Source organism: Aethalodelphis obliquidens, unplaced genomic scaffold (genome assembly GCF_003676395.1).
Source record: "Aethalodelphis obliquidens isolate GAN/ISIS:26980383/991018 unplaced genomic scaffold, ASM367639v1 scaffold2, whole genome shotgun sequence".
NCBI classification, from domain to species: Eukaryota; Metazoa; Chordata; class Mammalia; order Artiodactyla; family Delphinidae; genus Aethalodelphis; species Aethalodelphis obliquidens.
Genome location: NW_020837946.1, coordinates 4,819,264 through 4,846,462, shown reverse-complemented (window position 1 = coordinate 4,846,462; position 27,199 = coordinate 4,819,264). Strand labels below are relative to the sequence as shown.

At 52.0% G+C, this 27,199-nt stretch overlaps 1 protein-coding gene across 8 annotated transcripts in view; it reads left to right on the top strand.

Moving 5' to 3' along the window:
• The window catches only part of AGAP1 (ArfGAP with GTPase domain, ankyrin repeat and PH domain 1), a 552,897-nt gene that overhangs the window by 169,809 nt on the left and 355,889 nt on the right, over positions 1-27,199 (top strand). For all 8 annotated transcript variants that reach the window (XM_027117564.1, XM_027117546.1, XM_027117554.1 and 5 more), the window contains exons 2-3: positions 16,040-16,098; positions 22,665-22,752. In XM_027117564.1, the coding sequence (XP_026973365.1) occupies positions 16,040-16,098; positions 22,665-22,752 (147 nt within the window). The remainder of the gene's footprint in view (positions 1-16,039; positions 16,099-22,664; positions 22,753-27,199) is intronic.

The window sequence follows — 27,199 nt, the reverse complement described above, 5'->3', positions numbered from 1 at the left end:
GCCCCTCTCCCATATCAGCACGCGGCACCCACCTTCCCTCTGCCCCTCCAGCCAGGCACCTGGCCTTCCCCTCCTGCATCTGGTCCCTCAGCGGTCCTGGGAGCGCTACCTCTCCCTCCCCCCCCCCACCTCCCCCGCCTGGGCCCGCAGAGAGCAGGAGGGAGGGGCCTCGCCGCCAGCCCTTCCTAGCGGGTCTCTCACCGGCCAGAAAGCATGACTCCTGTATCATCTTCTCACCCTTAGAGGCCAGGCGACTTCACTCCCATGAGGAGAAGACCCGCACTCTGTCCTCCACCCCAGGATCGAGCCACACTCCGTCCTGCTCCCGCCCCCGCACTTTCCTCAGTTGCCCCCCCCCCCCCCCCCGGCCGCCTGCTCTTCCCCTGGCTGTACCCCGTCCTCCAGGCCCCAGGCTTAAATGCCAGCGCCTCCAAGCCCCCTTCCTGACTGCCCCGGACCTCCTCCCCCCGTCCCTTTCCTGGGTCCCTGTACATCCTGCTGGCATCACGGGCTGGCCTTCCAGACCTGTCTGTGGGCTCATTGGTCTTCTGCCCTAGACAGAGGCTTTCTGAGGGTGGGGTCAGGTTGGAGTTGGTCGAGGGCGCGCCCTGGTCCTTGGTGCTGCCCGGCTCCCGAGATGAGTGCACGGTACGCCCCGGAGTTGGCGGCTGGGTTGGGACTGGCGGGGCGCCACGAGCAGAGAGGCCCCTGTGACCCAGCATGGTCGGCGGAGCGTCAGAAAATGCTCCCCAGGTCTGGCTCCGTGATCTGGGGGCCTTCCTGGTGGGCACCCCGTCACGCTCTGCGGCCGTTGCTGTTGCGTAAGGCCCTTGCTGGAGGCCAGCTCCTCAGGGAAGCAGCCTCCAGGAGGCAGGCAGCATCAGTATCCCCTGAGGCCTGCGTGCTCTTGGCGCCCACCGTGGGGGAGGTCAGGCTGCCCGGCTGCAGAGCAGTCCCCCCACGGGGTTCAGGCACCCTGAGGAGGTGGGCAGGGCAGGGACTTTGGAGCTGGGACAGTTCCCAGAGTTGTCCAGGTCAGGTAAGCGGGCCAGGCCTTTATGCCTGGTACCCGTCCGTGGTGAGCCATCCAGGGGCTGGGTGCTTGGGTTACGATGCTCTCTTCGGCCACTGTATCAGAATCAGGAGGCAGTCAGCCACCAACACTCCCCACGGCCAGACCTCGGGGCTGCCGCCCTCCATGGTCACGTGAAGGTTTTGTCAGAAACGCTGTTAAAAGGGCATCAGAGGACTTCCCTGGTGGTGCAGTGGTTAAGAATCCTCCTGCCAATGCAGGGGAAACGGGTTCGAGCCCTGGTCCGGGAAGATCCCACATGCCGCGGAGCAACTAAGCCCACGCGCTACAACTAGTGAGCCTGTGCTCTAGAGTCTGTGAGCCACAACTAGTGAGCCTGTGCTCTAGAGCCCTCAAGCCACAACTACTGAGCCCGTGCACCACAACTGCTGAGCCTGCACCCTAGAGCCGGCGAGCCACAACTACTGAGCCCGCGTGCCACAACTACTGAAGCCCGCGCGCCTAGAGCCTGTGCTCCGCAAGAGAAGCCACCGCAATGAGAAGCCCGCGCACCGCAACGAAGAGCAGCCCCCGCCCGCCGCAACTAGAGAAAGCCCGCGTGCAGCAACAAAGACCCAACGCAGCCAAAAGTTTAAAAAAAAAAAAAAAGACATCAGAAGCAGTTGTACTTGCTTCTTATAGGAGGATGTAGAAATTAAATAGAAGAGTTAACTGAGAACTGATCTTACTTATCTTTTCTTCACATGCAGAAAATTCTGTCTCTGCCAGAAATGATCTAGGTTCCTATGAAGTAGTAGCAGATCCTGTGAGTTGCTCCCCAGCAGTTGGGAAGTAATGGCTTTTCTATTTGGGAAACAAGGCAGTTTGGATGCCTACTGATTTTGCAGAACGTATCATGAATGTTTCATAGAAAGTAACAGAAATCATGCCTGATTCTAGAAGGCGACCATCTGCTTAGGTTTAAGTGTAGTGACGTAAAGAATAAGGAATAAAGGTACTGGAAGCTCCTTTCTGTGCCTCTTCTGCCTTCACAGGGGCATTTGTTCCTTTCACCTTGCTCAGCATCTTCTCCAGCCCTCTGGCGAGGTGTCCTGCTGTCACTGCACACCTGCCTTGTTTGTGTCCACATGGGACTCCTTCCCTCCCGAGAGGCCGTGTGTAATTAGAAAGCAAACACAGCTCAGATGTAGAGGATGAACGGCCAGGATGCGTGGGGACTCAGGTTCCTTCCTCCCCATTTAACCTGTGTGGCGTTGACACAGGCCTCCCTGTGCAGGATGAGTTTCCGCCGTGGCTTTGCACGGTGTGATGGGCGGGGATGACGGGCAGCACCCCCCCAGAGTTGGGGAATGAATATACATACATACGCGTAGAATTTCATGTCCATTCTTTTTCTTTGTTTGTTTGTTTGTTTTTTGCGGTACGCGGACCTCTCACTGCTGTGGCCTCTCCCGTTGCGGAGCACAGGCTCTGGACGCGCAGGCTCAGAGGCCATGGCTCACGGGCCCAGCCGCTCCGCGGCATGTGGGATCTTCCCGGACCGGGGCACGAACCTGCATCCCCCGCATTGGCAGGCGGACTCTCAACCACTGCGCCACCAGGGAAGCCCATGTCCATTCTTTTACTACTGAATGGACCTCGTAACTTCAGAACCACCTAAGGATCTCTGACAGTCACAGTCTGAGGACTGAGAAGTCTGGAAGTAAGGGGGACCGTCTCCTTGTGTTTCTCCCTAGTTCGATGCTTAGATAGTGAGGCTGACAGTGAAAGCCTTCCTCCTGTGCTACCTTGATGACCACGTGGGTGACTCACCTCATGCTCCTCTGGTTGTTAGAAGCGTAAAGAGGAACCAGTCCTTTATGAAGAAAGTATCTCTACACCTTTTCTCATTACAGAGATAATACCCGCCCATGGTAAAGAATTAAAACAGGACCCAAATCAGTAAAAGCGAAAAGATCCCCCTGCCTCTTCCTCCTAGAGGTAATAACCCAACTAACCTCACAGCAGCGGCTGTCATTGCAGACAGCCTTCCTTGCGGTTGTGTATGTGCTGTCGAGCTCACTCATTAATTACCTGGTGCCCAGCTGTGGGCTGAGGTGACGCGTCCTGTGGCCCCGTCTCTGCGCTCAGCATATCGCACGTCATCTGCCCTGGGGCTTTTCCGCGCAAAGGCAGATTTTGTATTTTGTGCAGTCTGTACCCGAGCCTACATACCGTTACAGCCGTGCCTGTTCCGTGTGAATTGGAGCTGATCAGGGCATAGGGTGAGGTGCAGCGGGGCGCCTTGCTGGGGAGGGAGATAAGAGTGGGTGGCGAGTCCCGCAGGTGCATGTGTGTGACGGGACCGCTGGGCACCCAGCCTGGGGAGCAGAGGAGAGGAGCAGGGTGGTGGCCGTCTTCCCCAGGAGCTTCTCAAGCAGGGGACCGAGGTAGGTCTTGCACAGATGCTGGGCAGCATCGTCAGGCCGGATGCAGATGACGGGTTTGACCGTCGCCAGCCCCTCTGTTGTGGACTTCAGGTTTTGATCCCTTTCTGTGTATAACCACTGGAAATTCTTCTGTGCTGAGAACAGGGGAGGGCCGAGATGGTGCGTGCGTGTGGGGCGGGGTTGCCAGGGTCAGCAGTACAGCGACGGGCACTGCCCTGACCAGTGCAGAGAGCGTTGGCACAGTTGCTCTGTTTTCCAGTTTTTCATCCACTGCTCGTGACCAGTACTGACCCTGAATGTCAGTGACAGAGGGGCCCAGAAGCCGTGCAGCTCCTGAAGTGCATGGTGGACACACAGGTGTGACGATGGAGGTGGGCCTTCATCTCTGCACTCGGCAGTCTGCATCCTTGTCTCTCAGACAGGAGGCCCTGGACCGGGCCCACAGGGAGGAGACATCGATCCGTGTTTTTCAGCTGACTCAACGGACCTTCTACCAAGATCGTGATTAGATTTGCTGGACATTACAACCTAATGGGCGGTATTTATTTTAATCTTGTAATGCAGCCGCAGAATTGGTAGGGGCACCGTGAAATCACCACCCATTTCCTGTGCAAGGGCTGCAGACCTATTTGTGGGAAAAATCATTCATGCTAACTCAAGATGAGCCCTGTTTCCACCTTATAAAGAGAAATATCCCAGCTCTTTTTGTTTTGATTTGCTTTTATCGACGTTAAGTCAAGGGTTATATTAGCCAAAGGCCATTATGAGGGTGTGTCGAGAAACCAGGGTCTCTGAAACCTCCCTTTTGGTCAGCGCAGGCCCATTAAATGGAGAGAGGCTGGGCCTGCCCTTAGCACCAGCCCACCGTGGGTCTGTGTGGAAGGAGGTCCCGGAAGAGAAGATTCTAGGCCGTGAGGGCCAAAGGGACCAGATGCAGCCCTCGTGTCTTACAGGGGAAGGGATGGGGGCCCGAAGAGGCCAACTGACTTGCTTCCTGGAAGCAGGAGTTCCCACCTCCAGCTGGAGAAGTGCTGGTTACTGTCTCCTGTCTCGTGCGGTTGGTCCTTGTGAAGCAGCTCAGAAGTGGCTGAGCACATCCATGCCACACACCCCTGTGACGCCTGCCGTCCCGCATGGAATGCTGATTCTCCGACGGCGATGGGCAGGCCGTGGTAACCGACGCAGAGCGGTCTCTGTGCCTTTTGCCCCTGCGGCGGGGCTTGTGTGGTCCTGGGCCCCGCTGGCCACGTGGCCTCCGCTCGTCCACCGACCTTACAGGTTTTTTAGACAACATTCAGGGGCAGTAGGGAAAGAGTTAATTCTGCCTGCTCATTCTGTAGTCGTCTTCCGGATTCATTGTCATCTGTTACCAAGCCATCCCTTATTATAAACATTGATCGCACCAAGAAGTAAAAAATATTACTGACTGTTTGTAATTCTCTATGAAATTAAAACTGTCGGGCTCAGTTATATCCAGCACAGGACTGACAGAAGTGCAGCCTATGAATTGTAAATATCTAAGCCATCTCTGTTTTTTTCCAGGATTTATTTTAACCGGGAAAATTTTCTTCTTTCAGCTTTGTCTTAACTTTCACAAATAAAGTGGTTGTTGCCCACCAGCAACATCTAAGCTGCATAGTAGTGGTTACCTTTTGGGGCGTCCCTGGCGGCCTAGTGGGTAAGACTGCGCGCTCCCAATGCAGGGGCCCCGGGTTCGATCCCTGGTCAGGGAGCTAGATGCCGCATGCCGCAACTAAGACGCAGTGCGGCCAAAATAAATAATAAGTATTTTTTTAAAAATTACCTTTTAATTCATGTGTTCACTCAAACTTCAATAAGAAAAACAGCTGTAACCTATCTCAGAAAAACGGCTGTGAATTTAACCTGCCGATTTTATTTTGTCTGGCAATTTCTGGCTCACACCTTTTCATAAAACGTCCTCATTTAAACATTTTCATTTTCAAAGACTCGGCAGTTTCATTGTAGGTGTTAAAATGTTTTAAAGACTCCTTAAAGTCTGTTTACAATTTAAAATCTTTTCAAAATGTAGGATTCTGACTTTGGTCTGAGATGACAACATTTTGCCACTGCTTAGATGCGCCAGGAGGCTGTGTGTCCTTGGCCATGAGGTGGCATTTTAGTGGTGGGGCTCCGTATGTTCTGAGGGTCCTTGTCTCAGGACCCTAGTGTGGCAGCCAGTGTTATTGTCTCACAATTATTAATCACACCAGCCATCACTTAGAACTTCTTGTTAATCTTCCCACTTACAGAAGCTCTTACCCAGGGCTCAGCTGTAAGTCCTCATAAAGTCCAGGTTGAACATTTCCTATGTGGTATATATATTCTTTTTCATATTCTTTTCCATACGGTTTGTCACAGAATATTGAATAGAGTTTCCTGTGCTCTACAGTAGGACCTTGTTGTTTACCCATCCTACACACATGTATAATAGTTTGTGTCTGCTAATCCCAAACTCCCATTCCTTGCGCCTGCAACCATCCCCCCCGCCCATCAACCACAGTCTGTTCTCTATGTCTGTGAGTCTGTTTCTGTTTCATAGATATGTTCATTTGTGTCATATTTTAGATTCCACTTATAAATGATATCATATGGTATTTGTCTTTCTCTTTTTGACTTACTGGTACTTCGCTTAGTATGATAATCTCTAGACCCATCCACGTTGCTGCAAATGGCATTATTTCATTCTTTTTGATGGCTGAGTAGTATTCCATTGTGTGTGTGTGTGTGTGTGTGTGTGTGTGTGTGTGTGTAACATACATACATACACACCACATCTTCTTTATCCATTCATCTGTTGATGGACATTTAGATTGTTTTCCTGTCTTGGCTGTTGTAAATATTAGTGCTGCAATGATCATAGGGGTGTGTGTATCTTTTTGAATTATAGTTTTGTCTGGGTATATGCCCAGGAATGGGACCGCTGGGTCATATGGTAATGCTGTTTTTAGTTTTCTGAGGAACCTCCGTACTGTTCTCCACAGTGGCTGCACCAATTCACATTCCCCCGAGAGTGGTTCTTTTAGGAACTCTGGTGTTGATAGAAGGCCCCTAACTTCAGCTTGGAGACCGGCCTGTTGTCTGTTTGCATGGAAATGCTTACATGATGTCTGTTGGGTTAACCAGAGCGAGGACCATAGGGTTATCCTGTTTGGGGATCCAAAGCCTGCTCTAGAAAGACATCTGCAGCAAAACCCACCGTCGCCCTGGGTTTATGACCATGGAACAGAAATCCGATGGAGTCAGGTTGCACAGCTTTTTGGATTGCTGTGTTGTTTGTGAATAAAATACTCTGGAGCGGCGTCAGCTAATGAAATGCTCATCCTTCTGAAGGAAATACGAAACACAGAGCTATCAGGGCTGCACAGAAGGGTCCTCTATAGGCGGCCCTGCTCCCCCTCTGGGCTGCAGAGAGGCATCAGTTTTCATACTTGAAGGAGGAAAGGAACGTTTTCTTCCTCTCCATTCTCAAATCCTCACACCCTCTACTCTCCTTATCCTCAGACACGAGTCTTTCAAGCCGTTTTTCACACACCCAGCGTAGCAGTGGTGTTCTCAGAGAGCTCTGCAGCAAGGTGCTCTAGGCAGCATGCAGGAACGCCATCGGGGGGAAAGGCAGGGAAGGGAGTCAGCCATGCTCTGAGAAGTTAGAAGCTCGCACGTCCCCTGGACCTCATCTGGGCAGGCATCGTTTGCCTTGGGCGCTCCTTAGGCAGAAGAGAAAGGATCCCCTTAGAGGCTGGTCTCGTGGAGAAGGATTCCGAGTCACGTCAGGACTCAGGGGAAGGAAGATGCTTGGGATCGCAAGCCCTTGGTCGTGTCTGCGGTGGTGGGATTGGGGGCGTCTTGGTGGCCTGGCGTGCGTCACCCTGCCCTGGGAGCACCTTAGGAGGAGGGGTTGGATGCTGTCAGGGAACGTGTGGGTGGGAGACTGGTTTCTGGGTCTTTGAGGTCACTGGAAAGCAACTTGAACTTCCAGGGAAGCCTGGAATGAATGTTGTATCCCAAGGGTTTATGGTTTATTCCATTTCTTAGAGAGACTCAGGGATTTTCAAATAAGAAATTAAATCACCCTACGGAAAACTGTGCCAGTGAGCTTCTGGTAAACCCTCCAGTTGAGAGTCATCAGTGTATTAATGTATTAACCAGTTTGCAGTGTGGCTCTTCCCTGCTGCATTGAAATGGATTTCTTATTTTATTAGGGACATGCGTTTCCTGTCTCAGCACGGAAACGAGGCCCAACGGGAGCCCTGGTCTCCTCCAGTGCTTCTGTTCTCGGGGGCTGTGCTTCCTTTTTCCCATTGTTGTTTCCCTTTATATTTTGGGATTCTGAATGCTTTAAACTAAAAATAAATGCTATTTCACTTTTCTGTTGCTAAAAAGAATATTAAAAAAAAACTTCTTGTGAAATTTAAGGTTTCAAACAAACATCTCAATCCCGGAGATAATATGTAGTTTTTTAAAACGTCACCTGCGATTTCAGGGTCCCTTGTTTTAACCCTTAAATATAATTTCGGGAGGTTTGTTTGGAACCTGTATTCGTGGCCACTGGATCCAAACGGGATTGCGGGGGAAGGAGAGACCATAACGGTCTAATCGTGGCCACGTGCTGTGCTTCTGCGTGAGAATTTGGAGGAAGAAATGAGCCCGTAGCTCTGCTGGGGAGTGAGCCCAGGAGCCAGAGGGGGGCTGGGTTAGTGTGCTTGAAGACGAGCGCCCTTGTCTAGCGAGGGGTGCTGGGAGCCGATGGCGAAAGACCCCGAGGAAGGACACAGCTGTGGAGACGGGGGCCTCAGCAGGAGCGACACTGGCCCTTCCCTGGTCTTTAGCCAGGTTCTCCTGCCAAGATGGGGGCCCAGGACGTGGGGCTCTATGGTCTCAGTTCACGTCCATTGAGAGATCTCTTGGTTTACCGTAGCCCCCTTGTTTTGTTCCTTTGATTCTTTTGTTTTTTGCTGAGAGAGTGAATTCAGGATTCTTTTAGAGCCCTGCAGAGTTTTTGCTATATATGAGTCACCATGCCACATGGATACATTTCTTTCCTCTTGCATTCTCACGTGCTATAGCGTGAACCACATGAAATTGCTACTCAGCCACTTCTGACCGACAAAATGACAATTCCAGGAGGTTCAATGTAATATAAATTGGCCTGGGATCGAAACTAACCGGCAGTACCTTTTAGCGGGTCTTACTCACTTCAGAGTTAATGGCTTGCTTTGAATGCCGGTAGCTAATAACTTGTGGCTCGATGGCTTGATGAGGCCTTTTCGGGCCCCGTGCTATTTCGGGCTCACCTGTGGTCCCAACACAGGCAGTGCACTCAGGTGGCCTGTGTCCACCCCAGAGGCTGCGGGACCCAGGCGATGGGGTACCAGCAGCTTTGCTCCTTGATCACACCCACAAAGGCCGTAGGAGGGCTTCCACTGTGGGGATTGGGCCCTTTGCTAGCAGAGGGGATTACATCATCTCTTCGAGTGGAGGGGAAGGACTTCCACTCTACCGGTGCGGAAACACAGTGTCATAGAGACTCGGAAAGTCACCCAAGAAGGTGGAGGCCACCGTCAGCCCGTGGCTTCTGGCTCCCCGTGCCGAGTTCCCTGTGCTCCTCTGGGGTCCTGGACATTAGGACAGCTGGGGCCAGGTGGGAGAAGCAGGGCTCCCACAGTCCGTGGTATGAATCCCTGACATGGGAATTTTACATTGGTCGCATCTGCTTAGCAAAGTTTGGAAAGCGGAGGGAGTGAAGAAATCCAGAGAGAGCTGGTTAGCGATGCGGACTTTGAAGTTCGGATAGGATGGGTCCCGGCTGACGTTCACCTGTTGCCAGCTTTGCCAGGTGTCCCAGGTGAGTCTGGGGCAGGGTGGGGCGAGGAGCACACCTGGGGGAACACAGCAGGTGAAGAGGGAGGGATTTGCTGGCCTGACCTTTCACAAGGGACCGCCCCTCTCCAGCAGCACCGGGCAGCCGGGCAGCCCGGAGCAGTGAGAGCCTGTCCCCATACTGCCGTGGCGTCAGGTGAGCCTGGGTCACAGCAGTGCTCAGGGGACGGTCGTCAGTATCACAGGCTCAGTCGTAAACGTCGCTGAGACTCTCTGCTGTTTTCTCTCTGCGCTTCGTTCATCCGGGCCTGTGCAGGGTTGATCCTCGTTGCATAGACAGTGGTGAAGTCATGCGCACTGAGGGCAGTTTTCCTTCTGAGGTGTTTGTTTGTTTGTAATCACTGAAACCATTTGTCTCCAGACCAGATTCATTGTGATGGAAGAATGGCCTCGTTTGCCTGTATTGCAAAAGAGATTTGATTTGATTTTGTAAAGAAGACCTATGCTTTTTATTCATTCTGATTTCTATGCTCCTGAAAAGTCTTTCACTCTCTTGTTCAGGGCAGGAATACAAGGAGAAAATAAAACACATCCCTTTTTATTAGGATTTTAGTCCCCCTACCAGATAGGCTGCTAAGATTGTCCTTCATAATCAATCATTTTCATCGAGGTGTACTCTTACGCCAGTAGATTGCTGTGTTTATTCTCAAGTTCCTCTTTTTTTTTTTTGCGGTACGCGGGCGTCGCACTGTTGTGGCCTCTCCCGTTGCGGAGCACAGGCTTCGGACGCGCAGGCTCAGCGGCCATGGTTCACGGGCTCAGCCGCTCCGCGGCATGTGGGATCCTCCCGGACTGGGGCTCGAACCTGTGTCCCCTGCGTCGGCAGGCAGACTCTCAACCACTGCGCCACCAGGGAAGCCCCATGTTGCTCATTTTTGACATGAAGTGCACAAGAAGGAAGTCCAACCACAGCTTTGATGCTTTTCTGAATGTCAGAGTGTAACTGCTTGGTCCAGGCTCAGCGGAAATGGAGTAATGAATGGGTAATCTCCCTGGTAGATCTTAACGCAGGGTTCCTGGTTATTGCTGGAACCCAGAGGTTAATGTAGTCTGTGGCCATCTTCATGCCCTGCAATTAAATAAACTCCGAGGTATTGGAGGAAAATGCTGAAGGACAAGAAATACTCTTTTTTTTTTGGGGGGGGCTACTTTGCAAAATCGTATCAGTTTTAAGACTTGAATTTTTGGCTTTTGATACATCAAATCAAGAGAGTGGAAGAGTTGGTGCTGTAATAATACAAAACAATACAGTAGCACCAAGGGGAAAACGGGGGGCTTTCTACGCAGTGTAAAATTCACTATGATTTTGTCTATTCGCTGGACCATTTCTTCACCTGTGTTCCTAGCATTTAGGAATTAGGTGATTTGTCCGTGATCCCCCATGGGCAGCAAGTTGCTAATTAAGCAGCTGGGAATCAGGTCCCTGCCCTCCACCCCCCACCCCATTTGTTCTGTCTTTGGTCTGAGGGGGTTGTTAAAAAAGGGAGCGATTACGGCTTTCAAGGGCTTTCGAGTCAGAGCGCCTATTGTGTGTGTAGTAAAATGAGGGCCTTACATTTCCTTGTTAACTGTGCGGTTCTGCATATGAATAATTTTGGAAACAGACCAGAGCTGAGTCCCTCAGTGTTCTCAGCAGGCGGAGACTGAAGGGAGTTTGTACTCAGGATGAATTTTGAGAAAGTCCAGGCGAGGGAAAGGAGACAGTTCTCCTGGGAGTGAAAATAAAAATAAACAGCCGAGTAGCTTTGTCGTTGGATTTGTGTTTTGTTTGTTTCTGCGGCTCCTGCCCCGACGGTCTTAGGCCTGCTCTTCCATCTGTCGGTGTCAGGAGCTGTTCGCATTCTTTGGGGTCCAGGGTCTTGTTCCGTCACCGAGAGCAGCCAGGGTGTGGCTGAAGGTGGTCCTGGAAAGGGAGGTTCCGGAAAGAAGGCCTCGCTGCAACTTTGCTCTTCTCCAGGGGCTCAGAGAAGCAGCTCTGCTGCTGGGGAGAGGGGCTGTTCTCTGAAATGAGCCCGCGTCCTTGGTGACTGTGTCTCCTTCTGAAGAACTGGGAAGGGCCTCTGCGATCCTTTGGGTTCACTTGCGATGCTCTCCGGAGCCCCGTCAAGGGTTGATCTGTGCGTGTCCTCTGGAAGAGGGTTCAGGCTGTTTCAGGGACAGCAGGGTGCACGCCAGTGTGTTGGGGTGTAGGGGGTGCGGTGAGGGGCCCCTAGGCCGGCCAGGATCGGGGGCCGCTGCAGGGTCCAGGCCCCTTCCTCTGCCGTGTGGCTTTTGTTTCCAGCTCCAGGATGTCTGTGCCCCTCCGTGGAAGGCCGTCTGCTTGCCCTCACCCTGCAGGTCAGCAGGCCCAGCTGGGCCAACCCTGCTCCTCAGTAGGACGAAACCAGATGGATGCGGGGGCAGGGGTGCCCGTGGGCCTGGGAAACAAGCAGTGGCCAGTGGGGACGAGGAAGGAGGTCTACTTGGAGGAGGCGGAACTGGCCCAGAGAAGAGTTTCTCCTGGTGTTTGTATAATCCCTGCTTTCCTCCTGCATCACGCTTTCAGGTTTCCTAAGAAAGCCCGAGTCACACCCTCCGGGATGCTGAGGAGGGCTGACCACACCCTGGTGGTCCAGGTGCACGGTGTGTGGTTCCATTTGTCAAGACGGCCTCTGGGTGGAGGCTGGTTGGAATCTGCAGGAGCCCGGCCCTCTGCCCAGGCTGCCCGCTGCTCTCAGGGCTCCCCCGGGCCGGGCGGCACCAGGAGCTGGCTCTCCAGCAGCGCTGTGTGTGTAAACACGTTTATCACTCAGTGACCCGCGTGGTCAGCAGTATTAGGACCAAGACAGGAATAAATACAGTGTGGTGTTGTAAATACATTCTGTCTCGGCCGTCTTCCGCGACCTGCACTTTACTCGTCACTGCAGGGTGGGGTCCAGGCTCGGCACTTTATTTCATTGTGTGTCTGTGTGTATGTGCGTGTATATTATATATATGCGTGTATTTGTATATATACATATATGTTTGTTTACATTTTTTGAGACCTTATTTTTTCAGAATAGTTTAGGTTTATAACAAAATTGAGAGGGAGGTACAGAGATTCCCCTTATGCCCGCCCCCCACGTGCACAGCCTGCTCCGTCATCACTCACCAGAATCGTAAAGACAAAGAAACTGCTGAGGACGCCGTAAAGGGATGACCCAGGTGGTTTGAATTTCATTTTTCTAGGGGCTCAGCACGAATTGTTCAAACCCCAAGCACCTTTGCCTTTGAAAGTGTAGGTCTGGCAGCTTCCTCTTTGCTCAGCATCATAAGAGTGTGCATTGTGGGCTTCCCTGGTGGCGCAGTGGTTAAGAATCCGCCTGCCAATGCAGGGGTCACGGGTTCGAGCCCTGGTCCGGGAAGATCCCACATGCTGCGGAGCAACTAAGCCCGTGTGCCACAATTAATGAGCCTGTGCTCTAGAGACGGCGAGCCACAACTACTGAGCCCACGTGCCGCAACTACTGAAGCCTGTGCGCCTAGAGCCTGTGCTCCACAACAAGAGAAGCCACCGCAGCAAGAAGCCTGCGTGCCACAACTACAGAAAGACTGTGCACAGCAACAAAGACCCAACGCAGCCAAAAATAAAAAAAAATAAAATAAACAAATGTATTTAAAAAAGTGTGCATTGTGTGGATACAGTGCATTTTCATGTCTGAGCTTCGCTGGACTTTATCTTAATATAGGGCTAAGCTAGGAAGGAATTCTACTGGCATCCACATTTAACTGTTTAGAATTCCCTTTCTTAAGTCCTAAAATAATATGCCATGCGTGTGACCTGTGGGCACACCAGTGAGACAGCAGGGAGTTGGTGTCTTTTCCTTTAATTTCACGTTTTGGTCGTCAACTCAGAATAACTAGGCCGAGAATTTCTGCTTAAAATTCCTAACAGTTCCCCCCGAGTGCTGAGCAGTTTTGGTTTCCTGCTCGGTCCTGATAACTTCCCCTTGTGTCCTTAGGCCCTGTCCCTGAGTCTGCTTTGGAGGCGGGGGGGGGGGGGGGGGGGTCACTTTCTTTCTCCAACTGCCTTCAGATTTCTGTTGAAGAAGCTAATAGTTTGGGTTCTTCACTTCTGATAAAAGTTCCCTGTTACTTCAGGTTCCCTAATCTTTGTGTTCTTTGAGAATTTCTTTTCACTATTATGATTTCAATTGAAAAGATAAAATGTAACCTGAAGTGGAGCCATGTTAACGATCAGGAATGACTAACCGGCTTCTTTTCCTAAACCCTATTGGGTCATTACAGAGGACGCGCAGCATGCTGGCCCCCAGTGACGACAGCTAAAGGGGCTTCAGTGTCCCCGACAGGCTAAAAGCAGTCAGTCAGCGCTTACTGGGTGTGTTTTATTCTAAATTCAAGTCCAGTAGCATTTCAAAAGCGCATGGGGATGTGTTTTCTTAAGATTATTCTACTCCAAGTGGGGGAATTGAGTGGAGTGCGGAATGGCCTCTTCTGAAATGAGACACATCTTCCGTGACTTTTGGTTCTAGCTGCTCTGAGAACACACGTGCACGTGCACACGCTTTCCCATACACGAGTTGCCATACACGCACACACGCACAGGCTGCTGGGTGTGTGCCCCCGACGCATGTGTGTTTATCCTTTAAGGATTGCTGCACCGTGGGACTTAAATAGAGCAGCCGGCTGGTCTGGTCGCCATGGTCCCCACCCTGCTCACCCCGTGATGAACTCTTCCAGAGGGGCTGCACTGTCATCCCTGTAACTCCCACTTAGGGAGTCCAGCCCACAGAAAGGTCCCAATCCATAGAGGACTAGCGCGAAGGAGTATCTGGTGTGTATGTCTTCTGCTGCATCTTTGTTATGTTTCGTTTAGCCTCTTGGGAGGCAGCATTCAGTCCTGCCCGGGCAATGATGGAGGCGATGAACATTTTTAAAGTAAATCTTTAAAAACTGAAGATGTGTTTTTCTGGTTAAGTCAAGCATTAATTTTATTAATCTGGTCAGGTAGATCAGGCATTGATTTTATTAAGCTAGTTGCCACAAACAAATATATTCCATTTGAGGGAAGATATGTTTGCAAGTAAAAAGGCACCACACACATTGTTGCAGTGTTTATATAATACGCGTCTTTCTTTAATGGAGCCCTGCTTAATTTATAATGAATATGTAATACTTGTGATAAACATAATCTTTGGTGGTATGTGCTTAAATATCGGCCGTGCATTAGTGAATGGAGCTCATTTTAATTCCCACTTTGCTCTCTTTGTTTTCCTATTAAGGTTATTAAAAACTATATTAGTGAATTTTTTTTTTCATGCCAGATGGTAGAAAATGTGGAAGGTACCAAAAGGTGACAATGAAAAGAAAATCTCTTCATTACCTTGTCCCCAGGCCACCTGGTTCCCTAACCCTAGATCAGCAACTGTGAAGTTTTTTTTAATCCTTCCAGAAGTGTTCTCAGCATGGACAAGCTTGTGTGGGTATTTCACACACACACACACACACACCCACACACACAGACACACACACACACACACACACACACACACACACACACCCCCAACCCTATAGCTCTGGGATGGCTGCACTTTGGTACGTTGGGGTTTTAAACATTTTGTTGGCGACTTAGCCTTAATTACGTGGATGTATCCAAACGTACGTAACCAGCCTTGGGTTGTTACAAGCACAGCAACAGCGCTCTCTCTCTCTTTTTTAATAACTTTATTTATTATTTATTTATTTATTTATTGGCTGTGTTGGGTCTTCGTTGCTGCGCGCGGGCTTTCTCTAGTTGCGGCAAGTGGGGGCTACTCTTTGTTGCGGTGCGGTGGCTTCTCGTTGCGGAGCACGGGTTCTAGGTGCATGGGCTTCAGTAGTTGTAGCTCGCGGCTCTAGAGCACAGGCTCAGTAGTTGTGACGCACGGACTCAGTAGTTGTGGCTTGCAGGCTGTAGAGCACAGGCTCAGTAGTTGTGGCTCACAGGCTCTAGAGTGCAGGCTCGGTAGTTGTGATGCACAGGCTTAGTTGCTCTGCAGCATGTGGGATCTTCCCGGACCAGGGGTTGAGCCCGTGTCCCCTGCATTGGCAGGCGGATTCTTAACCACTGCGCCACCGGGGAAGTCCTCCCCCTTGACTTTCTGACACATCCCAAGGTGTTCTCACTGGATCTTCAGTGTCTAATATGTTTCTGAGGATCAAAACTCCAGCTTGAAAGTCTTCTTCTAAACCATAGTGTCGGATTGTAAACACTTGGATTTTCCAACCATCACCTACCATAACTTCATTGGGGGGATTTCAGGCAAGTGAGTATTTTAGTGAAAACCCAAAAGGCCCAAAGTTCACTGGCCACAGGGTCATTTCCAGGAAAGCCAGGAGCTTCCTTCGTCCTCACACTTGCCCACATTCGCGATAGGAAGGGTCTTAACACCCCTGGGCAGGGTGGGCCCTACAGGGCTGGGGCAGGACTTCGGAGTTGTTGGAGCGTGTGTTACGTTTTAAGAGGCAGGACACGGATTGGAATTGGAACAGCCGTGTGAACCAGGCACATCTCAGCTTCTCTGGGTGGAAGTGATGCTAGGGGTGGGCTGGACCGTCTTCGGTGTCCTTCCCGTTTGAAAACTGGCGCCTTGGGGGTATCTTGACCTTGCACTTCGGTGAGTCTCAGCATCTCACTTCCTTTTACCCTCCTGTTTTACAGATGCCTTTGTGAACAGCCAGGAATGGACGTTAAGTCGATCCGTCCCGGAGCTCAAAGTGGTGAGTGTTTGCTCTGGCCTTGGGCGTGGTCATTCCTCACCTGCAGGAGGGGGGCTTGGAGGGGGGCTCAGGAAGAGGTGAGGTGTGACCTGTGAGTGCCCCAAGCCCGCACCCCGGTGGGCGTGAGGGTTCTCGTTCCCTGGGGCCCAGAGGTGGGCCGCGTTCTGCTGTGTCCTGGGGAGGGGCCAGGTGAGGCTGAGGTTAGGGCTGGAGTCCCGAGGGCGCCCGTGACGGTCATGAGAGATGGCAGGTGGCCTTGTGTGCAGGGCTGGGTCCACCCACCACTGTCTCTTGTATCTGAGTGTGTGAGAGAGAGATTCTGTCTCACACACACACACACGCGCGCGCACACACGCGCACAGCTCATTAGTCCTTTGCAGGATGTCATGGACAGCCTCTGTAGCGAGGCATCAAGATGTAATTCTAATTCATCACTGAGAAAATGTGACTGTTTACTGTGTCACAAAGGAGTAGCATAAAATTTAAAGTTCTGTTTTTATTATGAACTTTAAGTACTCTTTCAGTGACACTATTTAAACTGACTTAAATAAAAAATGACTGGATCTGTTATCAGCCACACCTCTGAGCCTCTCCCCACTTCACCTGCCCCCCGCACTTGGGGATGGAAGAAAGGACAGCTAGAACTGGTAAATAATCACACTGTTATGAAATACGCGGCGTCTGGAGGACGTGTGCGTGTGTGTGCGTGCGTGCGTGCGTGCGTGTGTGTGCGTGTGCGTGTGCGTGTGCGTGCGTGTGTGTGTGCGTGTGTGTGTGCGTGTGTGCGCGTGCGTGTGTGCGTGTGTGTGCGTGTGTGTGCGTGTGTGTGCGTGCGTGTGTGTGCGCGTGTGTGTGTGTGCGTGTGTGTGTGCGTGTGTGTGTGTGTGTGTGTGTGTGTGTGTGTGTGTGTGTATCTTAAACTTCTCACGTGACAGGCTGACCGTGGTGACAGCAGGTCAGCTCATCCTGTCCAGGCCCTGGGCCTGCTCTGCTCGGCCCACCTGGGCCCTCAGCCTCGGCATGTTGTCCCCCCACGTGCCCTTTCTCTGAGGCCCCAGGGTTTGTTAGCAGTTCCAGCCTGTCTGCCCGGTGACCCCAGAGGCCCTCAGATGCCCTTCCCGGGGCCCCAGCCACCTGCGGTGCTTCACGGGTGGACCCGGGGGGGCGGGGGACAGGCCCCCTCTGGCCTCTCCCTCCGAGACAAGGAGATGGAGCAAGGCCAAGTGTGTCTGTGACTTCCAGTGTCACCGGGAAGAGCAGGTTTTGAAACTTAAGGCCTGAAGGGAGGGCTCGTGGGCAGGCCCCCTGACGTCCCCCTGGCCCGAGGGCGTCTGATGTGTGTCCCCGCTGCCACTGCCAGGCGTCCAGGCCAGGCCCCCTGCCCTCCCCTCTCGTCCCCGCTCCTTCCTCCCAGCAGGTCTGACCTTTCTCGATGGCTCCTTCCTTGGGGGGAGGCAGAGGGGCCCACGGTTCCAGGGCCGTTCCAGAAGCGCGGGTTCCGCAAGCCCAGCCCTGGGACAGTGCCGCTCTGTCCCCTGTGCTCTGTGACGCCGTCCCCAGAACAGAGCGAATCCCGCGGGACACTGTCGGGAAGCGACGTCAGCAACCGCGGCTGCGCGGCCAGGAGTGCTGCTGGGAGGTTCCCAGGGAGCTTTCCCAGTTTCAGAGGCGGCCTCTTGAGCCAGCCAAAGGTTGGGGGCCTGCCGTCGGAGTAAAGCAAGGGGAACAGCGTTCTGGTGACGACACTTACTCTGTGCGGGACGTGGGGTGCCTCCTGGGTGGAGCCGTCACCTTGAGTCCTGAGCCGGTCGTGCTGTTGTCCCCACTCCCCAGGCATCGGGGGCGGAGCCTCACACGTTAAGGGTGTGCCCAAGGAAGCCCTGGGTAGTGAGACGCGGAGCCGGTATCTGAACCTGGAGTTTGGGCTTCCACATCAGCTCTGCCGGCAGAACTTTCTGCAACGTGGAAATGTTCTCTGTCTTCAGGGTGGCACCCATGGGCCCCGTGCGGCTGTAGAGCATCTGAAGTGTGGCCAGTGTAAGGGAGGAGCTGAAGTTTAAAGTTGAAGGATGTCAAGCCCCATGGTTTAGACCCAGTTTGGGGAGTTAAAGGTGGTGAGGGTTCTACCAGAGCCCGCATAGCAGCCCGTGACTGAGGACGCCTCCTACCAAAACCTGTTCTCTGCTGGTATTTCAGAAGCATGAGTTTTCTGGAATCAGTGCTTGGAGGTGTAGGGGCGCTTGTGTTAACCGGTGGTGCGGACTTATGATCCTAAAACAGGACTCTCACAAAGGTGGCTTGAATTCACAGGAGCGGTGGACTCCATCTCACGGAGAAGTAAAGGGGGAGGATTCTGCAGTTCTGCCCCGACCCGTGCGGGGACGGCCCAGACCCCAGCAGGACGGCCAGCTCCGCTCTGGGCCGGGCATCCTCCTGCCTGGGGGGTGCAGCGGGCAGCTCGGCCTCCTCAGCAGATCCCTTCTGTGCTAAGGCGTTCCCAGCGTCTACAGAAGTGCTCCTTTGTCCGGGGCAGCCTCTGTGTGTCCACAGGGCTGCGATTGTGTCCTGCCTGGGTACAGTACCCGGGACAGGTGGTCCCTTAGGTCGGCACCCTCGGAACCCCTGACTCTTTCAGAAACGCAGCAATTCAGTGACATGATAGCAAGCCTCAGATGGACTCTTCATGTAATGTTGGGCCATAAACCATCTGGAATCTGTCAGAGAAAAAATGTCAATGTTTGCTTTCTTTTTCTTTTTTTTTTTTTTGGCCCACCACATGGCTTGTGGGATCTTAGTTCCCTGACCAGGGATTGAACCCGGCCCCTCGGCAGTGAAAGCAAGGAGTCCTAACCACTGGACCTCCAGGGAATTCCCCAATGTTCGCATTCTTTTCAAGAGTGGTAGTGCCATGCTATATGCTTCCTGAGGTTGTGTGATGGGGGCCAGTTGCTTTGGGTCCACACTCGGGTCCCTGCAGACGTGTGCCAGGCAGCACGTGCTGACCACTTACCTCTGGGCGGAAAGGAAACCACTCCGTAGATCCCTGGCCTGTAGAGGTGGGCGTCTGTCAGCAACCCGTCATGTCCTATTTGCGCGTTCTCATTGAATTCTCAACTGGGATTTTTACCAAAAGCCTCGATTTTATTTTCAGCAAACCACGTGTATAAGCTGCTACGTGGTGAAGTGTGGGACGGTAGAGAACTCAGTTTAGAAAGACACCTCGTGTGATGTGACTGTTCACAGCCCTGCCCAGAGGATGCCGGGCCCGTGTGATGACGTGTCGCCAGCAGAATACACAGTTCTGTGATTTTCAGGACACTTTTCCCGTGTTACCTTGCTTCTCCCCGAGCCTGTAGACCCCGACTGGCCTGATTCCGTTCTCTCTGGTTCGTATCCAGTAGCAGTTCATGGATCCCAGTGCAGCTTTACAGCTTAAAGAGCATTTTCATCCCTCACTTTATTTCCTCCTCACAGCTGGCTGGCTGTTTCTGCCAGTGTTTCAAATTAAAACAATGCCCACGGTGCGCAGACATAAGGAGGTATATGAGATGGCCATTCAGTCCAAATAAAACACCTCCCCCCCCCCGCCCCCGGGATTGAGTGATTTGATCCCTAGAAGGGGTGAGTAAATTCTTAGCAAATCATTGACATGTAAGAAGGAGGGAATATTGCCACACACAGAAAGCACAGACTGAACAGTGATTTTGAACATTTTCCTCCTCGGGAAAGAAAAAGCCTAATCTTAATTAAAAATTCAATTCTGCGGCATACTGTTTCGGATTTTCTCAGTGTGAAGCTGACTAAGCAGCAGGTACCCTTGAGCAAGAGAATAATTAACAGGTAGAAATTCTCAGATTATAGAGGCCCAAAGCGAAGGGAAGACATCAGTCAAATCAGGAAGGGATCCGTCCACGTAGTCTGGGGCTTGGAGCTGTAGTAATAAAGCATCTCGTTTCTACTCACTGGCGTTAGTGTCATTCATTCATTCATTCATTCACCCAGTGTTGCTAGGAGTCCGCCGTGGGCAATGCTGGGGGGTAGAGAACCAGACACAAACGAGACCCAGTCCCTTGTCAGCACTGGAGAGAGTCAGACCCACATACCGATGTTGGGGAAACAAAGAGGTAAGTGGCAAGGTAGCGTTAGGAGGAGGGCACTAAGGGAGCTTTGGGGAGAGGCACCGGTTGAGGCTGTGGCATTAGGAAGGCTTCTCAGAGGAGGTGACATCTGAACCGATTGCTGACCCACGAGTAGGAGTATTATTTTGGGCAGCGATTGATGTGGAACGATCTAGGCGTCCGGAGTCTGCAAGGCCTGTTAGGATGGTGTTTGGTCACTGGCATATCGAGGACGAAGCAGGGAGTGGGAAGCTGAGGATGAAAGGACCATGACGGTGGGAGGGACAGGATGGTTCAGGGTTTTAGATCAGGTTTTAACTTACTTTCCACAATCTCGTGGCAAATTTGTTCGCTTTTATGTTTGTTCTTCTCATTAGTGGCACCGTCACCCATTTATCCAGCCAACCAGGCACACCCCCCACCCCCTGTTCCATCCATCCATCCAACCATCCCATGTTTACCGGCACTTCACTGGGGCCGGAGACAGTGCTGAGTGTAGGCGTTCAGAGAGGTGTCCTTGCCAGCATCAGAGACACAGTTCTTGGTCTTCGGGGACCCGAGCGTACTGGGGGGTGGCGTCAAGAGCGTCAGCAGTCAGTGTGAAGTGTTCTGGGTGTGTAGAGAAGCAGGGAAGCCACCCCAAAACTCTCTTCGGGGGAAGGGAGGGGTGCCCAGGTGAGTGGTATGTTCCTGTGGTCCCTGCTGGACCTGGGTGCCTGCAGCAGAGTTGATCGTGAGCATTTCGAGGGAGACGCTTTGGGGGTCTGTTCATGAAATACTTGGACTCTGGCCTGCAGGCAGTGGGAGGCTTCCCGAGAGTTGTGAAATGAGGGAGTCGCATCTTTGCAGTGTCAATTTTAAAGAATCTCTGGTATTCTCTGGGCGAAGAGGGGGAGCTCCCAGGCAGGGAGATAAGCTAAAGGCTCTCCCAGGATCCAGTGGACGGACGCACAGCCTGCCCCGTGGTGGGGGTGGGGGTGTGTGTGTGGAGACCCTCAAAAGCACATCTGGGCGGGGTGGGAATTGGAGACGGCGTCCAGGTGTCTGGCTTGGGAGTCTGAGCGGTGATGTGATCACAGGATGATGAGCAGATTGGGGAGAGAACGGTAAGGTCTGGACATGCTGAGGTTTCAGTACCAGTGTAGGTGTGTGTGGGTTTACCTGAGAGGGGGTGGGGCTGGAGAATGAGAGTGGTATCCATAGCTTACTGGGAGTAGGTGGGATGTAGCCTGGCTCCCTTGGTTGGAGGGGGGGGGGTACTTAGAATCCAGGATCTAGGGAATCTAGGAGGTCTAGGGAAGGAGCCAGCGTGGGCTGGGGGTAATTTGAAGAGGAAGCCCAGAGCGGGAAGTTTGAAGAAAGAGAATCTCCTCTACAGCTTCCGGTGTTGCAGCAAGGGGAGGGCCAGGGGATTAGAAACAGAAGTCCTCGGTGACCTCGAGCAGTGTCCTTGTAGCCATAGGGTCAAAACAGCAGGCTGGGGGTGGGTAGGGTCAGAGAGTGGGCGAGAGGGAGGCAGGCTCTTCGTAGGCAGGGGACCTGTGTCCAGGGCAGGTCTCTCGTCCTGCTTTTCCTCAAGAGAGAATTGGTTGGATCATGCTTAAATGCAGAGGGGAAAGTTCTAGCCGGGGAGGAAAAGATTAAAATGCAGGAGAGTCTTTGCACGGAAGATAGAGGGGGAGTGAGATCCTGAGCAGGGACAGCCACCTGAGTCCAGGTGTGTCCGCTGTGTTAACACGGGAGCTTTCTCTGAAGAAGGCAGGGTGAAGCCAGCCTTGCCTGCCGGTGACTGTGAGTTCCCGCTTGCTGGTACAGTGGCCCTCACGTCATGCTGACCTGGTTTCCATCCAGAACGAACACCTTTGCCGCCTTGACCGTGGGTCCCTGCTCTGCCGTGTGGACCCCGTGTCCAGAGATGCAGGCCGGCTCTCCTCCTCTCCCCGCCTTGGTCCAGTTTTCTCCCCTCCGGTCCCTCCCTGGCACTGTGCTTTTTTGGTGTGGCTCTTTATCAGCTAGTCTCACCCGGCTGCAAATCCTACCCCAGAGTTGTGACGGAATGCACGTCCTCCCAATCCCCTTGTGGCTCTGTACTGCCACTGCGCCCCATTGAACCTCATACCTTGTTGAGTGTTTCGAGGGTCCACAATACATGTTGGTGGGCTGACGCACTGTATACCTTCCTGATGTAACCAGCACTCACGGGATTCAGTGTGTGTTCTAACCATGTTGATTCTTCAGGCTGTAGAGGCTGATAAAACGTGAGAGGTTAATTGAAGGTGTTGGAATCCCTTCTTCTCCAGCAGAAGCATTTAGCCCATTTTCGGCCATCCCGCTGATGCTTGGTCGTGGTGTTCAGGATTGCCGTCCATTTTAACCTCTCTATTGCAGGTTGCTGAATCACACGATATACTGACTACTCCTCAGTGACTGCCCATTTCTGTGTTTCAGGGCATTGTGGGTAATTTAGCCAGTGGCAAGTCGGCCCTGGTGCATCGCTATCTGACCGGCACGTACGTCCAGGAGGAGTCTCCCGAAGGTATGCTGCGTGTGTCACACAGCCTCCACCTCTAGCGAGTTTAGTGTTCTGAATTTTTTGTTAGCATATTCTAAATTATTACTGTGACGTATCCCATGTCGAGAAAAGTAATCATGACATAACCAAGCAGTAAAGATCCGTAGGCACGTTGCTTCTTCTGTAGTATTTTTCGCTAACCATCTCTGCATTTGGAGCAGATAGAGTCAAACCATGAACGCTGTTGAATGTATTTCGTCCCGAATCGTTCTGTCCCTTCAGATGTGAACCCAGTGTCGCTCCTTTAACGATTACTGCTTGGACGTTTCTCTGATCTAGATCTTGAGTTTGTACCTAATTTGTGTGTACTGTTCCTTAGTCATAGATCCGAGCCTTTCAGATGACCCACCACCATGTGTTTGAGTATGTTTTCCCCCTTATATTGTATTGTAAACATTTAATAATCACTTTGCATGAGAAGAAGCTATTTCTTTTGCCATGAGGCTTTTACTTCTTCAGTTAACATATCCATATTTTGTTTTTTTGCTTTAAATAAAATGATGGTAGTAATGCTAGGAAACCGCTTAGCTCCCGTGTCCCCAAATCCAGGTAGAGTGTCCACACACAGTTTTCTAAATTATATTTTCTCTCCATGTAACCTTTGAAAATCCAACTCTGAGACACTGAATTTCTGGTTCCTTCTTTTTCTTACTGGCTGTTCCATTCTTTGCAGATATGGACGCAGGTAACTATACATTTTCTTCATGGCAGCGCTTGTCTTGTTTGAAGAGCGAGGAGAGACACAACTCTGTGCTGTAGTCTTCCCTTCCCTCCTTGTTCTGTGTATATCATCCTATTTTGTTTCATTTGATCCTTTCCTTTTTTTTTAAGTTCAACATTTCACCCTGTTTTGTCCCTTAGACGTCTTTTTAGCAGTAGTCCTGAGTAGCTTCACATGTTTCCTGTAACACCTGTTCTAGTATTTAACTCCTGTCTTGGATACTGTGTAACCGTTCAGAAAAGTGTGGCAGATGGAATTCTTTGGCAGTCGTTGCGTGGGGCTCTGCCATGACTTTGCAGCATTTTGCGATCCCGCCATAAAAGTCTCGTGGTGGTCACATGAGGGAAAGGCCTACGTTTTTTGTTATCCGTATTGAAATGATGGTTTAAGGGAGATTGGAAGTGAAGGCTCAAATGTGGGAATCAATGAGGAAAAGCATAGCTAGACACTGAGAAATGGATACAGATGCTAGAAAATTGCGTGCTTCAGAGAGGTGAGAAAGTCGGCCATCTTCTTTCCTGGAATCCGTACCTGCGTTGTACTTGTGTATTTGTGCCTTTGTGTCTGGCTGTGGGTTTTAGCCATAGTCATTTTGATTATACCCGAGAGTATTTTAGAGCCTTTTTCTTGGGGGTTCTACTTATTCCTCGGGTCTAGCAATTGTGTAGATTGATGACACCAGCTGCTGCTGGACTCATTAGCTGGACTGCAAGTGAGAGGATCACCTCCTCAAGTAAAGCTGCCTGTGTGCCCCTGGAATGCTCAGGATTTCAGTTGAGGGGACCCCTTGGTCGGGGGTCCCTGGAGGTTTCGTGGTCTGGGCCCTGGTTTTGCTGCCACGAGCCGGATTCTCCTGTGCTCCGTTCGACGTCTGGCGTGGTTGGCGCGGGTCCCGGCTCTCCCGCCTGTGGCCGCCTTCCCCTTCCCCGCGTGGTGCTGTTTCGTCCTTACTGTGGCTTTTGCCATCTTCCTTTGGGCGTTCAGTTTGTGCGATCGCATTTGGCCCTGACTGTGATTTCTTTGTGGCGGGCCCTTATATTTTGATGAACACAAAAGCCTTTCTCTCGAACGTTCGCACATCAAAAGTAAAAACTGTACCCAGTGGGGAGACCTAAATGTGCTCTGTAACAGCCCTACTTCTTCGACTTTCCAGGTAACACATTTTATTCCGGGAATTTCATGGTATCGTACGATTTTCAGAGTACATTATTTTACAGGGTGGATGCATTCTCGAGTTCGGTAACGGGACGTCCCTTCTTTCATCTGCAAAGTGGAAACATCTCACCCCGCAGTGGGGTCTGTGCCCAAGGGCTCCTGGGTCGGGGGAAAGATTGTCCGAGATCTTTGCTCGCGCCCTTCAGGAGCTGGCCCTGCCACCTGGCCACCTGTCCTCTCACCGTTTGAGAGGTCAGGGGATTGTTCCTTGACGTTGCCAGGAGCGTAGAGAGGTCCCCCCAGGGGACGTGCGTCAGGTCCTCCGGGACCCGGAAGAATTGTGAGCAGGCGCCGCCTGGTGCCTGGAAGCCTTTAGTCCCCACGACTCCCTGTTTCCCAGAGGCCAGCCGCCCTGGAACCAGGCAGGTGGGCATGTCTTTGCTTCCCATGTTCTGTCCATGTACTGGGGCGAGTCCCACGTGGCAGCAGGAGGGCACCGTAATTTGTTGTTTCCAAAAGGAAATGAATGAGAAAAGCCTTGCTTTCTCATCGTCTTGGCACCCAGGAGTCCCTGCCCCCGGTCTCAGAGCCTGTGGCTGCGAAGTGATTTCAGTCCTTGCCGGATGCATTAACATCCATCGATTACCCTTGCTCGCTTCAGTGAGAAGCTTTCCACGGAGAATGTTCTGGAGCTGCAGTGTTCTGTGTCATCACCCAGGTTTATGGGGAACAGCAGAGCAAAGGGAATCCTCTCTGGCGTGTGCGGGAGGTTGATGAAGCCGATTACAGCTCAGCACCACCTGCAGCTTCGTTCGTAGCAAAGGGTCAGGTTAGGACGCAGCTGAAGGTGTGTGTCACGGCCGCCAGGCCGAGAGGTTTGGCCTCTGGCTGAGCTGTGAGACCTCTCCGTTTTCTTGCTGTTATTATTACCTGCAGCTTCATCCCCTTTCCTCTTAAAATGGCTGGAGTGATCCACTGCCTGCCCCGTACAGCGGGGGCTTTACATGGGAGGCGTGTTCCTGGGGGCTCTGCCTGTGCACACAGCCCACTGGCGCTTCCTGCCCTTCTCCCGTATGCACAGGCTCTTCTTTTGCTTTAATTAACGTGTAAATGTCCTTTAGTGTTACTCTGACCTGTGGTGGGCATCTTTAGATTGCTGGGAGGGTGAAGGTGGCCAGGGCCTTCTGTTTTCGGACCCCCAGCCTTCGCCAGAGTGCAGGTTCCATCACCCCTCAGAGGATGACACCTGTTGTGCTTCGTGTGATGCATTTGGGTTGGTACTTTATCCCCGTGGCAAAGGCAGCTGACTCATACAATTTAGATTATTTTAAAGATACAACTGAAATGAGGGAATGGATTTAAATACTATGTGTGGGTTTTTTTGTTTTTGTTTGTTTTTGTTTCTGTTTTTTGCGGTACGCGGGCCTCTCACCGCCGTGGCCTCTCCCATCACGGAGCACAGGCCCTGGACGCGCAGGCTCAGCGGCCGTGGCTCACGGGCCCAGCCGCTCCGCGGCATGTGGGATCTTCCCGGACCGGGGCACGAACCCACGTCCCCCGCATCGGCAGGTGGACTCCCAACCACTGCGCCACCAGGGAAGCCCTTATGTGTGTTTTTTAATTAGTGGATTAACAATGCAAAAGTGGGTAACCCAGTAGGGAGCCCGTAAGTCCACAAAAATAATCCAAAGAGTAAAATTGTTGTGCAGGCAAATACCCTTTTAATCGTGCGTGTGCGTGAGATACATGTGTGTATCCGAGTCCTAGGGCTGCATGACATATTACCACAAACTGTGTGGCTTGAAACAGTGGAGATGTATTCTCACGGCTCCGGAGGCCAGGAGTCTGAGATCGAGTTGCTGACAGGTTGGCTCCTTCTGGAGGGAATGTGGGAGAATCCACGTTCCGGGTGACTGGCAGCCCTTGGCGTTCCTGGGCTTGTGGACGCGTCATTCCAGTCTCTGCCGTGTCGTCACGGGGCCTTCTCCCTGGGTCTGTGTCCAGGTTTCCCTCATCTCATGAAGACACTCGTGTCTGGATTTAGGCCCACAGGTGCTGGGGGTTCAGACTGGAACACATTTTTAGGGGACAGAATTTAACCCGTAATAGTATGTGCATATTACACATCTGGTGTTGAAACAGAAGCTGCACTCGGACCTGTTGAAGTTGCCCCGTTACTTCTTGGTGACAAGAAGGGCGATTAGCTGCCCCAGACCTCACTGGCCATGCTCATGGCTGGTCTCCTAGAACGTCACAAACATTAGGTTAGTGTACATGTGACCTTCACACCTCTGATGGAATTTCACAGCTGTCACTCACTTCTGATGGAAAGAATCAGGTGGAAATTATTCCTCTGCCATTCAGTGCCCTATTAGTGGCTGCTAATTAGGACAGTGAATGAGGATCTGGGCATGTAATTCGAGTTCCATCTCATGTGCTTGTGCGCTTGATGTCTGCTGTGCACCCTGCCTTCCCCCGCCACAGACTCCACGGGCCTGCCGCAGTTTTTTGCTCTCTTCCTTCAAAATAAGAAAG